We start from the raw sequence: 13,795 nt of genomic DNA, 5'->3' as shown, positions 1-13,795 counted from the left end.
TAAATAAATAATTTAATAATCAATTACATAAATAAAGAATTAAATCCTGGAATAAATAACTAATCAAAGAATTTAAGAAATAATGAAAGAGTGAAATTATTAATTAAATGTTCAAATAATTCCGTTAATATTGAAATAATTCTATATTTTTACATTAAATGAACTGGCATTTTAATTATTTAATGACACATTTAATGCCACACTTAATTATTTAAAGATGTATTTATTTATTCATTTATTTAATGGCACATTTAATTAATTATTTACAGATGTACTGTATGTATTTATTTATTTCATTTTGTCCCATTTGGTCCTCCATGGAATTGGGATTCAGGCTTTTTTTGATGTCATTGTGGCAGGAATGCGTTTTCTGTGCAGCTGAGATGTTCTGTTCTGACCCAGTTGAGGAATTAAATCATATGCAAAAATAAACAGAAGTCTCTAGTTGGGTGTAGCGACAGTCTTCTATCCCTGTTCGTTGGGGTGGTGGAGGCTCTTTCAAGTGCGGAGCCTTGGAGAGAAGAGCTGAAGTATTTCAGTATCAGTAGTGCAGTTTATAGTTCAGCGTTTTACAACAATGTACATCATACGTTCTGCGTAATGAAGTCATTTCACCCTGTGGTTGGATAATGCTGAAGAAATACCAGAGTGCCCTCTAGTGGCCAGAATCCCTGTTGACAAGTAAAATAAATACCCCCGTTTGCCTGTTATACATGGGTTTTTCTTCTATATAATTACTTCCATATACTTCTGTGCTGTGTACATGTGTTTATCAGTGATGTGCGGTGAGACAGCAAACAACAAACTTGTGGTGCGTTCAAGGACCGCCAAACACACCGCTTGGCGAAAAAACATTATCGGTGTATGCTGTTCATTTGACTTGTATTATCAAGTATTGATACATTATTACCCACCCATGGTGAATGAGATGTGTTTTCTGTTTTCTCCACAGGAGACGTGGTACTGGCAAGGCGAGGTGGGTGCAGACAGTGTCGTGATGAGTGGCGTTCGCTGCTCCGGGACTGAGATGTCTCTGTCCCACTGCCTGCACCATGGAGCCCACCTCAGCTGCCCCAAAGGTGGACGCAATGCTGCTGGAGTCTCGTGCTCTGAGAGTAAGACGGCCACGTTGGTTGGTTTGCTGTGCATGGATTCTCTTGATTTGCAATTCTTGAACCAGATCTCATGTTGGCTCAAAAGTGTGTAGCTGGTGAATGTTTTCAAAAAATAATACGACACGACACTGAGCAATGTGTGCGTGCTTCATCCTTCCTCCCACCAGCGGCTCCTGACCTGGTGCTCAACCCTCAGGTGGTGGAGCAGACCACCTACATGGAGGACAGGCCCATGTTCATGCTGCAGTGTGCGTACGAGGAGAACTGCCTGTCCTCCTCCTCCAAACAGATGCCGGCCAACTCCTACCGCCGACTGCTGCGCTTCTCCTCGCAGATCCATAACAACGGCCAGTCCGACTTCCGGCCCAAAGTTGGCCGGCATGCCTGGGTGTGGCATGACTGTCACAGGTCGGCTCCTAATGACACATGGCTGTAAACCTTCTATTATACACAGTATGCTTCTTTTGGCTTAGCTTGCCTCCTTGCCTCCTAAATGTGAAGCAGCACACATTATCACGCCCCTGCAAGCACGACATGCTTCTCCTTTAAGATGCAAAACATGTTTCTGTTTCGTTGTTTCCAGCTCCACTCCACGGTTTCCCGCCTTTGTCATTTTCGTCTCATGTGCTGCCTTCTGAGGTGTGTGTTGTGTTTGGTAGGCATTATCACAGCATGGAGGTGTTTACCATCTACGACCTGTTCAGTCTCAATGGAACTAAAGTGGCAGAAGGACACAAAGCCAGTTTTTGTCTGGAGGACTCAGAGTGTGATGAAGGTGACAATCTCTTCTCAAGTCGGATTCGTACTTCAGATTTACATTTTAAAATGTGACAGATATTCCTACAGTGTCAACTAGAGAAGCGCTCGGAGAGAGCAGACCTCCGCCAAGCGCCATGGTTCCCTCCCATATTTTGATTGACACCAAAATAATAATCCTACATTTTTTGGATCAGTCTTTGATATTTAGTAGAACCTGTTGGAAAATTACCCTGTATTTATTTTCCAAGTGCTCTGGCCATTTTTTGTGAAGTTATATGAACAAATGCCGAAAACGGTCCTGTAAGAATCCTTAAAAAAATTCCTGGATCCGGACGGTGATCCGGATCACCCCCCAAATTTAATCAGTTCTTACATATCCCATCTCCGACAACTCCTGAAAATTTCATCCAAACCCATGCAGAAGTTTTGAAGTTATTTTGAACATAAACGTGGGCAAAAACATAACTTCCGCTCTGCGCTTGTGCAAAACCAAAGGACGCGGGGGCCACTTTAATGTTTTTTTTAAACCAACCCTATGTAGCTATACGGAGACCTGTTTTATACTTAAAGAAAAAAACAGCCTGCATCTCAGCTGTGTGTTATCGGTTACAAAGCATATTATGAGTATACATATTTCTCCTAACGTTACACTTTTTGCTGCTTTTTTTTTTATTTTTACAAACATTTTTCTTCTACTAACACATTCATTTCTGGTGAGTACATTGTCTGTACTCACTCATCATCAAATTACGTTTCTGTCGAGTATTTTATCAGATATTATCAATTTATTATTATCATTAAGTCTGTAGTTTCCTCACAGTAAGTATAAAGCTTGACTGTCATTGCGCTGTATTGTTATATTGCCTTATGACTTTCCTCGGTATTTACAAAAGGCAAAATGTACATTTGGAATACAGGAGGTATTGCAACTGATGTGAAGCTGATGGGGGGTAGGATTAAATACGCTTTGCTTCTTCGTACCCCTTTTTGGGCATGCCGAACTGTGAATTGTGCTATTGTATGTGTCTAACGTGTATTTTGACTTTATATTTTGACTTTATGGTCATACTACATAACTTTTTACCCAAGCTAATTTTCCAAAAATTGCTACGTGTTTCTCGTATTGTGACTTTTTTTAAATTTTTGTATTCATTTTATTATTATGACTTTATTCTGCTCATATTTAGCCTTTATTCTCATGAAATTACTGTTCTTCTTTTCATTTCTGCTGTTGTTTTGGTAGTTTTCTCGTTTAAATGTAGTTTTTAGAATGTGCCTAATAGAAAACAGCTCCAGGCCGTAAATGGCCCTCGGGTCGCACTTTGGACACCCCTGATATTTCGTCTATTTCGATACCCGCAGTTCCCACACTTGTTACTAGAAACGCACTGTGAGGCGAAGTCCTGTTGGTTTGGATGAGTATGACTATTAGAGCTGCGACAGGTAAGCAGTTATTAATGGATTATCCAGTTAATCGACAACTTTTTTGGTGTTCGATTGATCGTTTTTTCATTTTAAAAAAATTCAATATTCTCGATTTCAGCCTCTCAAATGTTTTTATTTCTTTCGCTATCTGCGAAAGCGGATCTATTATCTTTGTGTTTTAGGCAAAACAAGATATTCACACACATCAGCTTCGACTTTGGAAAAGAGTAATGAACATTTCTGATATGCTGCGAACGAAACCACTAACTGTTTGTGTTTGGTTCGTATTGATTTGGTCCATTCAGGGCCTCACCGATTCCTCGATGAATTATTCGTTGTTCCTTCCCAGAGGGTTCACCGCCATACATTCTTCTTGCAGGCATCGAAAAGAGGTACGAATGCGATAACTTCGGAGAGCAAGGCATCACCGTAGGCTGCTGGGATACGTACAGGCACGACATCGACTGCCAGTGGATTGACATCACGGACATCAAGCCTGGAGATTACATGTTCCAAGTACGTTGAAGGCTCACGTTTCGCTGTTCTTTGTCTAAATAACACACGTACGCAGCATGTTCTTACGCTGTCTCTTACTTCACTTTATATTGGGCTTTTTGGTTGTTTTTATAGATCATAATCAATCCAAACTATGAGGTGCCCGAGTCCGACTACAGCAACAACATCATGAAATGTAGCTGTCGATATGATGGTCATCGTGTGTGGATGTACAGCTGCCACAATGGTAAGACCTGGACCTGAAGATGTCGTATGGTCAGGTATCTAGGAGTACAGGTGGTTATGAACATGCCCCCATAGATTAGTAGAAACTAAGAAGTAGCTACAGTAGCTACAAGCAGGGGAATACCAATGATATCATATCGTTAAACACATTGTTTCATCATGTGCAAGTCCTCGGGTTACAAGCATGTTCCGTTCGTAGACGATGATGAACGTCGACTTGTCGAAAGTCGGAACTTATACCTAAACTAGCTGACACTGACACTTAGAAGGAATGTCGGAATATCCGAGAAGCGTGCTGATATCTATTTACCGACCGAGGATCGAACCAGCAACCACCGCACGACCTGAGCCGCGCCACTGTGCACCGAATAAGCACAGAATGTCACATGTAACGTTAAATGCAAAATGAATCTGCACCAACAGGGGGCGACATTGAAATTGCCCATTCATTTTCAATGAGAAAAAATGCCGCAGAAAAGATCGAATTAGGAAAAATGTGGGATTTTATAGGTGAAATGTTACAGTCATGTCAAAGGGAAAATTATTTTTTCATCAGTAGGGGGCAAATTTTAATTTTAGCAGACTAAAAACATTGGAATTAGAGATGTTGGAAAGTAAAAATGCTATTGAAATGTGTCAAGTATCAAACCGGCAACCATCAGGTTGGGAAACAGCCACTCTACCTCCTGAGCCATGTCACCCCGTCCAATAAACACAATGTTAAAATCATGTTTTAACATGTTATATTTGTCTCCCGCCGTATCCCTGCGCACTGTCGCTTGTGCATTCATGTGTATGCGATGAAGACGCTCGCATCTTCTTCCGCTGTGGAACACATACGTAAACAGTCGCAGAAGAAGAGTGGCATTACCGCGAGCGTCCTCATCACATACGCATGAATGCACAGGCCACAGTGCGCCTCCATAGGCCATACCACTTCATGTCAAAAAATCCAAACTACTGTATTCCCTGAAGTAACAGAAACATGTCAAATGATTTTCCACCAGCAGGGGGCGCCAAATAAACACCCCAATGGGAGAATTGTCACAGGAAATCTGAAATGACAGTACATGTGGGAATTTTGAAACGTCCTGATAGATAGCCAATGTGTGCTGAACGAGCTAAACATTTTGAGAAATGGATGAAGCAGAATAATGCTGGTTGCTGGTTCGATCCCCAGTAATTGCAACACATTTCTACGGCTATTTCAGCATTCGATCTTCATTTCAGCATTCACACGCAATGGCTACTGCATTTGCTTCATCTAGTTATCTTTAATGATGGTCGCGACAGTCGAGCGGTTGGGACCAAATGAGCGACCGGTATTGGTGGATGTTTCTCCTCGCTTTTTATGATGTTCATTTTCACTTCCATGATGATGGCTTTGGCGCACTGCCCCTTGGGAGACATAACGAAGTGCAGAAAGTTAACTACTAAGCCGTGTTGTCCTTCTTTTCCGGCGCCCTCCTGTTTTAATTGTTTAGCGTAGTTTTCCCGTATTTAAATTTCTCCAGTTTGAAGCGCACCGGGGCAACATTGGCATAATACATCCTGTAGCCGGCAAAGTCAGGCCTACAAAATGTAATTCAGCACGACAGTAAAATAACTCTGTTGCACTAAAGTAGGCGGTTGGGTCTACCGGAGGAGTGCTGAGATCTGAATTCCCCTTATTTTCCCTTCTTTTTCCAGAACATTTACCTTATTTTCTACTGCAAATATTGACAGGTGTGATGATTTGTGGAGTAAAAAGTTGCTGGTAAAAGTATGTCTCCTGTATGTTGCCCTGCTAGGTGGATCATTAAGCACTGAGACGGAGCAGACGTCTCCAGGCCTCCTCAACAATCAGGTCACCCACAGGTAAAAACCCATCAGTCATTCACCTGCCAACAGGGAGACCCTCTGAAGCCCACAGTCACGACACGTCTCCATCTGCGGATGCCGGCCTTGCAGTCCCTCAAAAAAAACCCAACAAGCTCCGGCTGCATGGTTACTGTCCGCCTGCAAGAGAGCACTTACACGGCGTTAAATGTCGCGTGTTGAACATCTTCCTGAAACTGTGCGGCGCTGAAGAAGACAATCCTGTAGGGTTCTAGTTGAAAGCTTTCCTGTATAATTTAATGGCGTGGTGAAACAAAGGCCTTAGACGGATGTGTTTAAAAAGTACAGTTTTTGCACACTAAAAAGACTGTGGTTGTGCCACCCGAGCAAAATGATCCCTTCACTCAGTTGTCAAAGCTAATCTATTCCGCCTCTCGCCTTTCTTTGTCTTATTTTATCATTTTTATACCATCTTTGGGTGCTGGGTGATCCGCCTACATACACTAAGTAGAACAAAAGTATTGGGACAACTGGCCCCCCGCACAAAAATGTGGAGTTGCATCTATAAACAGTTTCCGCCTCCGCAGAGACTTTTGACAAGATTTTGGAACGAGCCCGTTTGTGAGGTCAAAATTCACTGATGTTGGGAGAGTGGACTCTGTTTTAGTAACTTGGTGTCTGCGTAATCAGGTTTTGCAATATTGCTTGTTTTGTACAACAGTGTGTGAATTCCATGTTATTGTACTTTACCATGGTGCTATCAACTTGGCCCTCTGTTTTCTGAGGGTGCAGTACATGTTGTAAGAGCTGCCCTGTGTATACGAACTGTATACTTGAACATAAGAAATGTGTGTTGATGTTAAAATATAATAAAGTTCTAGAGCAAACAAAACACACAAACGTGATCTTGTGGCTTGCTTTCATTCGTGTTTCCCCCGTGTCGCTGAATAAATGTTATCTACTGGATAAACGTGAGTTTCAGCTGTGTGACAGCCGTGTGCTTATTGCAGAGGTGTTGAAACCTTTTTCCACTCACACACTCAGTGAAACGATGCAAGGGCCACTTTGATATTTTGTAAAGCAACGCGTGCTAAGAAGTTAGATACAACATATTTCAAGAAAAAACTGCATCTCAGCTTTGTGATATAAGTGAAAAAGTGTATTATGAGGATGAACTTTGGTTTTTGCTCTTTTTTCCCCCCATTTTTGCTATTTTTTTCCCCCAAATATTTCAAATTTCTTCTGAAACAATCTTTGTACATTTACTTTTTGTATTATTATGACTTTATACCCATAAAATTCAAACTTTTTCTTCAACCAAAACGTATAACTTTATCTTGTTTTGTTTGTTTATCATCCCATTATAACTTTAACAAAAAAATAACATATTTTTTGTTTAATATTTCGGTTCGGTTGAAATGAACATACAAAGAAAGAATTACCGTACTTTTTCAACATCTCGGCTCAGGCACGACACAACAGTGGTGCAAGACCTTTAAAATGGTACAAAACTGACCTCTTGTGGCCACAAAGTACTACTGCACTTAAAAGACACAACACCCCACCAGAAAGTGTTTGAGACTTATATTAACCAAAGACGTTAGATAGAAAAGACTGGTCAGTCGGCCTCCACTTCCGTACTATAGTACGCCCTGCGCTGGTGTGGCCGCCATGATGGGAAGCAGAATGCAGAATTGTGAACATGTCCCTCTCACACTGTTCGGCCATTAGTTGAGCTAATAGACGCTCCGAAAGGTTTCCCAGAAACAAAGACAGGTACGTGTGATGAAAAGGCTGTAGATTTCTAACACTAGTTAGAAATAAAGTTGTAAATAAACAGTAATATTGTATTCTGCGAAGTGAGTTTTGTGGGTTAGCGAGCTGTGTTGAGTGTAAAGCCGGACTTGCCTGTTCAGCGAAGGGAGCTCTCTTTTAAAGCAGCTCACCTTGGTAACTTGGGCTAAACTCATAACCCGGTAGGGACCAAGTTATGTCCAGGCTTTCAACTTAAAATGGGCTATGAAAGTGCCACAGACGTACACTGTAACTCATTTGGAGATGTCGTCACCATTTATTTAGAACCTAGAGGTTCCCGAGGGGATGGAGGAAAAAAAAGCATCCCCTGATGATATTATCCAGCTATAAGCGAGATAGATATTCAGCCGAGGGAATACGCAAGATATGCTCACACGAGCACCAGGAACAAAATGCAATATGAAATATTAATAATTAATGTTAGCAGATGTAAATGTCACAGGAGTTGTTGCGTACTCAGCCCGTTAGTTTTTCTCATATTACAATAATTGCCGAAAGAATAAACACTCTGAGGCATCGATCAACTGCATTAAAACACTTGATACCAAAAAGGAGAAAATATATGGGTGGGTCACGTCACACGCAAAACACTGCCATCTAGTGGTCACACCGAGATACAGCAGTTTAAAATATTTCATGAAAATATAAGACGAAAAAAGTAGGTTGTTGCTCCAATGTATTTATTTTTAAATGGATAAATATTAATATGTCAAAGTTGTGCAGTGTTGCGCGTTGATAAATGAAAAGACTAGTAGGGTAGTACAATAGTATGTATAATATACTGTAAATATATATGAAGTCAAGGCAACACATAAAATATGTACTGTAGGTAATGAGAACATTATACAATTCATCATAAAATAATAAGCAGAAGTGTAGAAAAATATATTTCTGTAATGGAGTTTGAGGCTCTCATGGCACCGTCAAAATATCAACTTTTTTTTTTTTGAAAGGTTTTGCACGAAGCTAGCCACTACAAATGCAACGAACGCTCCGTCGTTTTATTGAAATATTGAATCCATGAACTGAATAAATTACATTACAAATAAACTGTAACTATTTGGAATGAATGAATTATGAATTGTTGAGTGATATCTGGTTTCAACTTTGAAATGATATGAAACATTAATGGATGCTTTCTGACCTCCGCAGGTCAGGGTTTGATTTTGATCGCCCCCTTTTCTTCCATGTCTGCGGATTATGGATTCACGTAAAGAAAAAAATGAACGGCACATAACTGAACTTTTACAAAAGACTCACGGAACTCTCTTGCACTGAACCAAAGCATTTTTTCCCAAAAGATTTGAGTATACCCAGCAATATAAAAAGCTTTTTTGGCTCATTAAATTGATTTGATTAAGTTACACATTTTGTTCCACTTAGCTTTTTCCCCAAAACAATTACAATACATCATTTTATTTAAAACTCAAAGGACAATGGGTGCTTTCTCATGAATCTCATTGCCTCGCAAGGTTATCTCGACCCTCAGCCATTTTCAAAGTGACATTTACAGGATGAAAGAGATAACTAAAGCATCAAATGTGCTCTGGGCAGCTCATGTCGGCCTGCAGAGAGCAGGAAGTGTATTTTCTATTGAGCTGTAAGTCAGACCCGGTGTCTCCTTCCAGTAACCGTAAGCTTGCGTTAGACTTTCAGTTACATCTGCTTCAGTGCAGCCACTGTGGGCTGTGATCATGTATTATTTACCGACGATGTGAATATTTGGCACAAAAGAGGTCCAGCTGCAAACATTTTCACACTTTCATATGGTAAGAATCAAGATTCCAGCACTGCCTTTAACTCTCTTGGCATGGAGTCCACGAAAGCATCACCGGTTGCCTCTGGAATCCTCTTTCAGGCCTCCATGACGACGCCACGGAGTTGGTGGATGCCCCACAGATGCTCAATAGGATTTAGTTCCATCACCTTTACCCTCAGCTTTTTTTAGCAAGCCAGTGGTCATCTTGGGGTGCGTTTGGGCTCCTTATCATGTTGGAATACTGCCTTGCGGCTCTGTTTCCCAAAAGATGGCATCATGCCTGCTTCAGTATATGCATTCATGTTTCCATCAATCAACTGTAGCTCACGAGTGCCAGCAGGACTCATGCAGCCCCACACCAGGACACTCCCACCACCATGCTTGACTGGAGACAAGACACGCTTGTTTCTGTACTCCTCACCTGTTTGCTCCCGCACACGCTTGACACTATCTGTAGCAAGTAAGTTTATCTTGGTCTCATCAGACCACAGGACATGCTTCCACTAATACTTAGTTTGATTGTCTTCAGCAAACTGTTTGCAGGCTTTCTTGTGCATCACCTTTAGAAGAGACTTCCTTCTAGCGTACGGCATATGGTCTGGAAAAGGTTATAAAGCCATTTCTAAAGCTTTGGGACTCCAGCGAACCACAGTGAGAGCCATTATCCACAAATGGCGAAAACATGGAACATTGGTGAACCTTCCCAGGAGTGGCCGACCAACCAAAATTACCCCAACAGCGCAGCGACAACTCATTCCAAGAGGTCACAAAAGACCCCACAACAACATCCAAAGAACTGCAGGCCTCACTTGCCTCAGTTAAGGTCAGCGTTCATGACACCACCATAAGAAAGACACTGGGTAAAAACAGCCTGCATGGCAGAGTTCCAAGACCAAAACCACATCTGAACAAAAATAACATTAAGGCTCGTCTAAATTTTGCCAGAAAAAATCTTGATGATCCCCAAGACCTTTAGGAAAATACTCAGTGGTCTGACAAAACTTCTTGGAAGGTATGTGTCCAATTACATCTGACGCATTTCAGAAAAAGAACATCATTCCATCAGTAAAATATGGTGGTGGTAGTGTGATGGACCTGGAAAACTTGCTGTGATAAATGGAACCATGAATTCTGCTGTCTACCAAAAAATCCTGAAGGAGGATGTCCGGCAATCTGTTCGTGACCTCAAGCTGAAACCGACTTGGGTTCTGCAGCAGGACAAAACACACCAGCAAGTCCACCTCCGAATGGCTCAAGAAAAACACAATGAAGACTTTGGAGTGGCCTAGTCAAAGTTCTGACCTGAATCTTACCTAGATGCTGTGGCATGACCTTAAAAAGCTGGTTCATGTTGGAAAACCCTCCAATTACAACAATTCTGCAAAGATGAGTTGGCCAAAATTCCTCCACAGCGCTGTAAGAGACTCACTGCAAGTTATCACAAACGCTTGATTGCAGTTGTTGCTGCTAAGGGTGGCCCAACCAGTTATTAGGTTTAGGGGGCAATCACTTTTTCACACCACGGTGTCGTTTCTTCAGTGTTGTAATGAAATAGTTGCAGATGTGCCGTATGTTTAGTTCAGAGGGGGATGATTTGAGGCGGATGATATCAAGTGAAATAAATGGTTTGAGGAAAATGTAAGGATCACCAGAAAGACTTCTGCATGTTTGTGCTCTTAACATACAAGACTGTCAAGTGTCTGTGGTGTCAGGTCATCAGGGATGAGTTAACCAGCATGCTGGACATACTGGAAAAGTTTTCAGTTCATCATACGGCTGAGAAAAGACATTTGAGACTGAATTTTGTGACTTACAGCCACAAAGGGAATTTAAATCACTATTAATGTCTTTTTATACAGTACTAAAGAGTCCCCTTTGCTCAACAGAAACTCCCCCCAGTTGATCATCCCCAAAATGGCCATGGGGTTGACCATTATACAAGAGGTTGGGCTGTTACATGTTCATCAATCAGTATACTTTCTGCTGCTTATGCTGCTCAGGATGACAGGGCGCTGGAGCCCATCCCAGCTGACACCCGGGGCACTTACAGGCATGAGGCCACCAGGCCTGTTACAGTTCATGTGAAAGGAAATGTGCCTGAAGTAAAGACACACGCGCTTCGAGAAAACACATTTGAAATAAATGTATTTATATGACTATCTTGGCGCCACTTTTTACCCACAGGCCATCAGGCTCCTCAACGAAGCACTCGCACACGCCGCACGCAACACACGCACACACTCATAGCACTTTATTTATTTATTTATTTGTATTATTTACTTGTATTAATGTCTCGTCTGTTGTTGTTGCTTAATTTATTGGTATATATGTTTATGTGTTTATGTTTCTTATGTTCTTATTCTTTCATTTGTTTTCTTTCTTTTCTTGGGAGAATGAACAGAATAAGATTTTCATTGCATGGTATAACTGCTGTTTTACCATGCACATGACAATAAAACTCTCTTGAATCTTGAATCTTGAACTTTGTCAGATCTTAATCATAATTGGTGCTTCTGAAGATGACACCCGGAAGCTATGCTCGAGTCACTTCCTGAATTGGTCACACCATCACCCAAGTGACAACAAAAAATGACATGAAAACATTTTGCGACATTAGCCAAGGCAATTTTGAATCAAATAAATGTGTGAACACGGGGCCTGTTCTGTGGTCTAGTTTCATATCATCGCCCCCACTCCTTTTCCAAATATGAAAGAAATATAGTTGGATGATGAGTGGATGATGAGTGAGTACAGACAATGTACTCACAAGAAATGAAGAGTTAGTAGTATGCACTAACTCGCATGGTTAGCGAGTGAAGTGTACTTTTATTCTACTTTTATACGTATGGCCCCATATCTGCACACAATAGGTTAGAAATGGTAACACCAGAGAACAATAAGAGAGCATGGAGTGACTTATGGTCCAGAACAAATTTTGTTTTATTCAGTGTTGAGGCATTTCTTACCACTTTATGCTGTATTTTTTTAATATTGCCACTTTATGCTGTATATTTTAATGTGATATTTCCAGCTCACATTTTTATCTTTTATGATGCCCAGAAATTTCTTTTCGTTCACCCTGTCAGTGTTCGCGCTGTCAATTTGTATTTGCGCATAAGTATCCTTTCTGCTATCACCAAATTATTTTAGTTTTACTCAGGTTCATGGATAATCTGCTTTTATCAAACCATCTTTTTAGTACAGTCATTTCATCAGTGACTTTTTTTTTTTTTTGCGCTTGTGTGCTTTCTCCAGAATAAAATGCAGTAGTATTGTCTGCAAATGATACTAGCTTTAGGTTTTTTGTGACTTTACAGAACAGTCTTGGTCCCAGTGTTGACCCCTGGGGTATGCCGCATGATATATTTAAGCTCGCAGATGCATATTCTCCCAGCTTCACACGTTGCTTCCTGTTTGCTTCGTAGCTTTTTACCCAGTTCAAAACTAACCATCTGATTCCATACCTTTCTACTTTTGTAATTAGAATATTGTGATTAATTGTATGAAAAGCTTTTGTTAAATCCATAAATACTGCAGCTGCACACTATCTGTGGTCTATAGCACTGGTAATGTACTGATGTTCATCAGCGGATCTCATTAATTACCCCTTTTTATCGTTTCCATTTCAATTCCATTACAAGTTTCAATTCCACTACAATCGGTTGATGTTTTCGCTTTACATTTATTGACGATATCAATGATTTCCCTTTTTGTTACATCAGTGAGGAACATGGAGTTGGGATTCCTGTCCATAATTTCATTCCCTTCCTCCAAGAAGAAATGGCAGTGAGATAAAAACAAAAACTGATTAAGCAATTTATTGCAAACATGAAATAGGCTAGTCATCAACTGATCAAAGGTTTAAGACCACAGCCTTTAAAAGCCAAAATCTTGGCAAAAATGTAGATTCAATGCAATTTTCTGTCAAGTATTCCCACTGTCATGATCACAATGCTCGCCTGACACTTCCAGAGGAATAATCTCACTCTTTTGGACCATCCTGTGTGTTCCCCTGTTCCAGAGCCGACTGAGAACATTTGGGGATGGATGGCAAGGGAAGTTTACAAAAATGGACATCAGTTCCAGACAGTGAATGGCCTCCATGAAGCCATCTTCACCACCTGGATCAACATTACCGCTTTTTCTCACTGCCATTTCTGATTTTTGCATTTTGAAGCTCTACTTAGAACCTCTTTAAAATCCAACAGTGCAAAATATTTTCTGCAATTTTTCAACTGGCCTTAAAATTTTGATCACAAGTGTAGTACCACAGCGGTCTGTACAAGTGCTACATATGCCCCTCATTACCTTAACGTGGCTAAAAATACTTCACAGACAAATATATTTCAATGAGTGAGAAGAA

At 40.8% G+C, this 13,795-nt stretch overlaps 1 protein-coding gene across 2 annotated transcripts in view; it reads left to right on the top strand.

Moving 5' to 3' along the window:
• Positions 1–6,747, top strand: part of loxl2b (lysyl oxidase-like 2b) — a 49,342-nt gene extending 42,595 nt beyond the window's left edge. For both annotated transcript variants that reach the window (XM_054774661.1, XM_054774660.1), the window contains exons 9-14: positions 953–1,115; positions 1,283–1,523; positions 1,775–1,890; positions 3,679–3,815; positions 3,930–4,041; positions 5,831–6,747. In XM_054774661.1, the coding sequence (XP_054630636.1) occupies positions 953–1,115; positions 1,283–1,523; positions 1,775–1,890; positions 3,679–3,815; positions 3,930–4,041; positions 5,831–5,901 (840 nt within the window). In that variant the 3' untranslated portion in view covers positions 5,902–6,747. The remainder of the gene's footprint in view (positions 1–952; positions 1,116–1,282; positions 1,524–1,774; positions 1,891–3,678; positions 3,816–3,929; positions 4,042–5,830) is intronic.
• Positions 6,748–13,795: the final 7,048 nt, after the last annotated feature.

This window comes from Dunckerocampus dactyliophorus, chromosome 4, assembly GCF_027744805.1.
Source record: "Dunckerocampus dactyliophorus isolate RoL2022-P2 chromosome 4, RoL_Ddac_1.1, whole genome shotgun sequence".
NCBI classification, from domain to species: Eukaryota; Metazoa; Chordata; class Actinopteri; order Syngnathiformes; family Syngnathidae; genus Dunckerocampus; species Dunckerocampus dactyliophorus.
The sequence above is the reverse complement of the archived record's forward strand: the minus strand, read 5'-3'. Positions and strand labels throughout refer to the sequence as shown.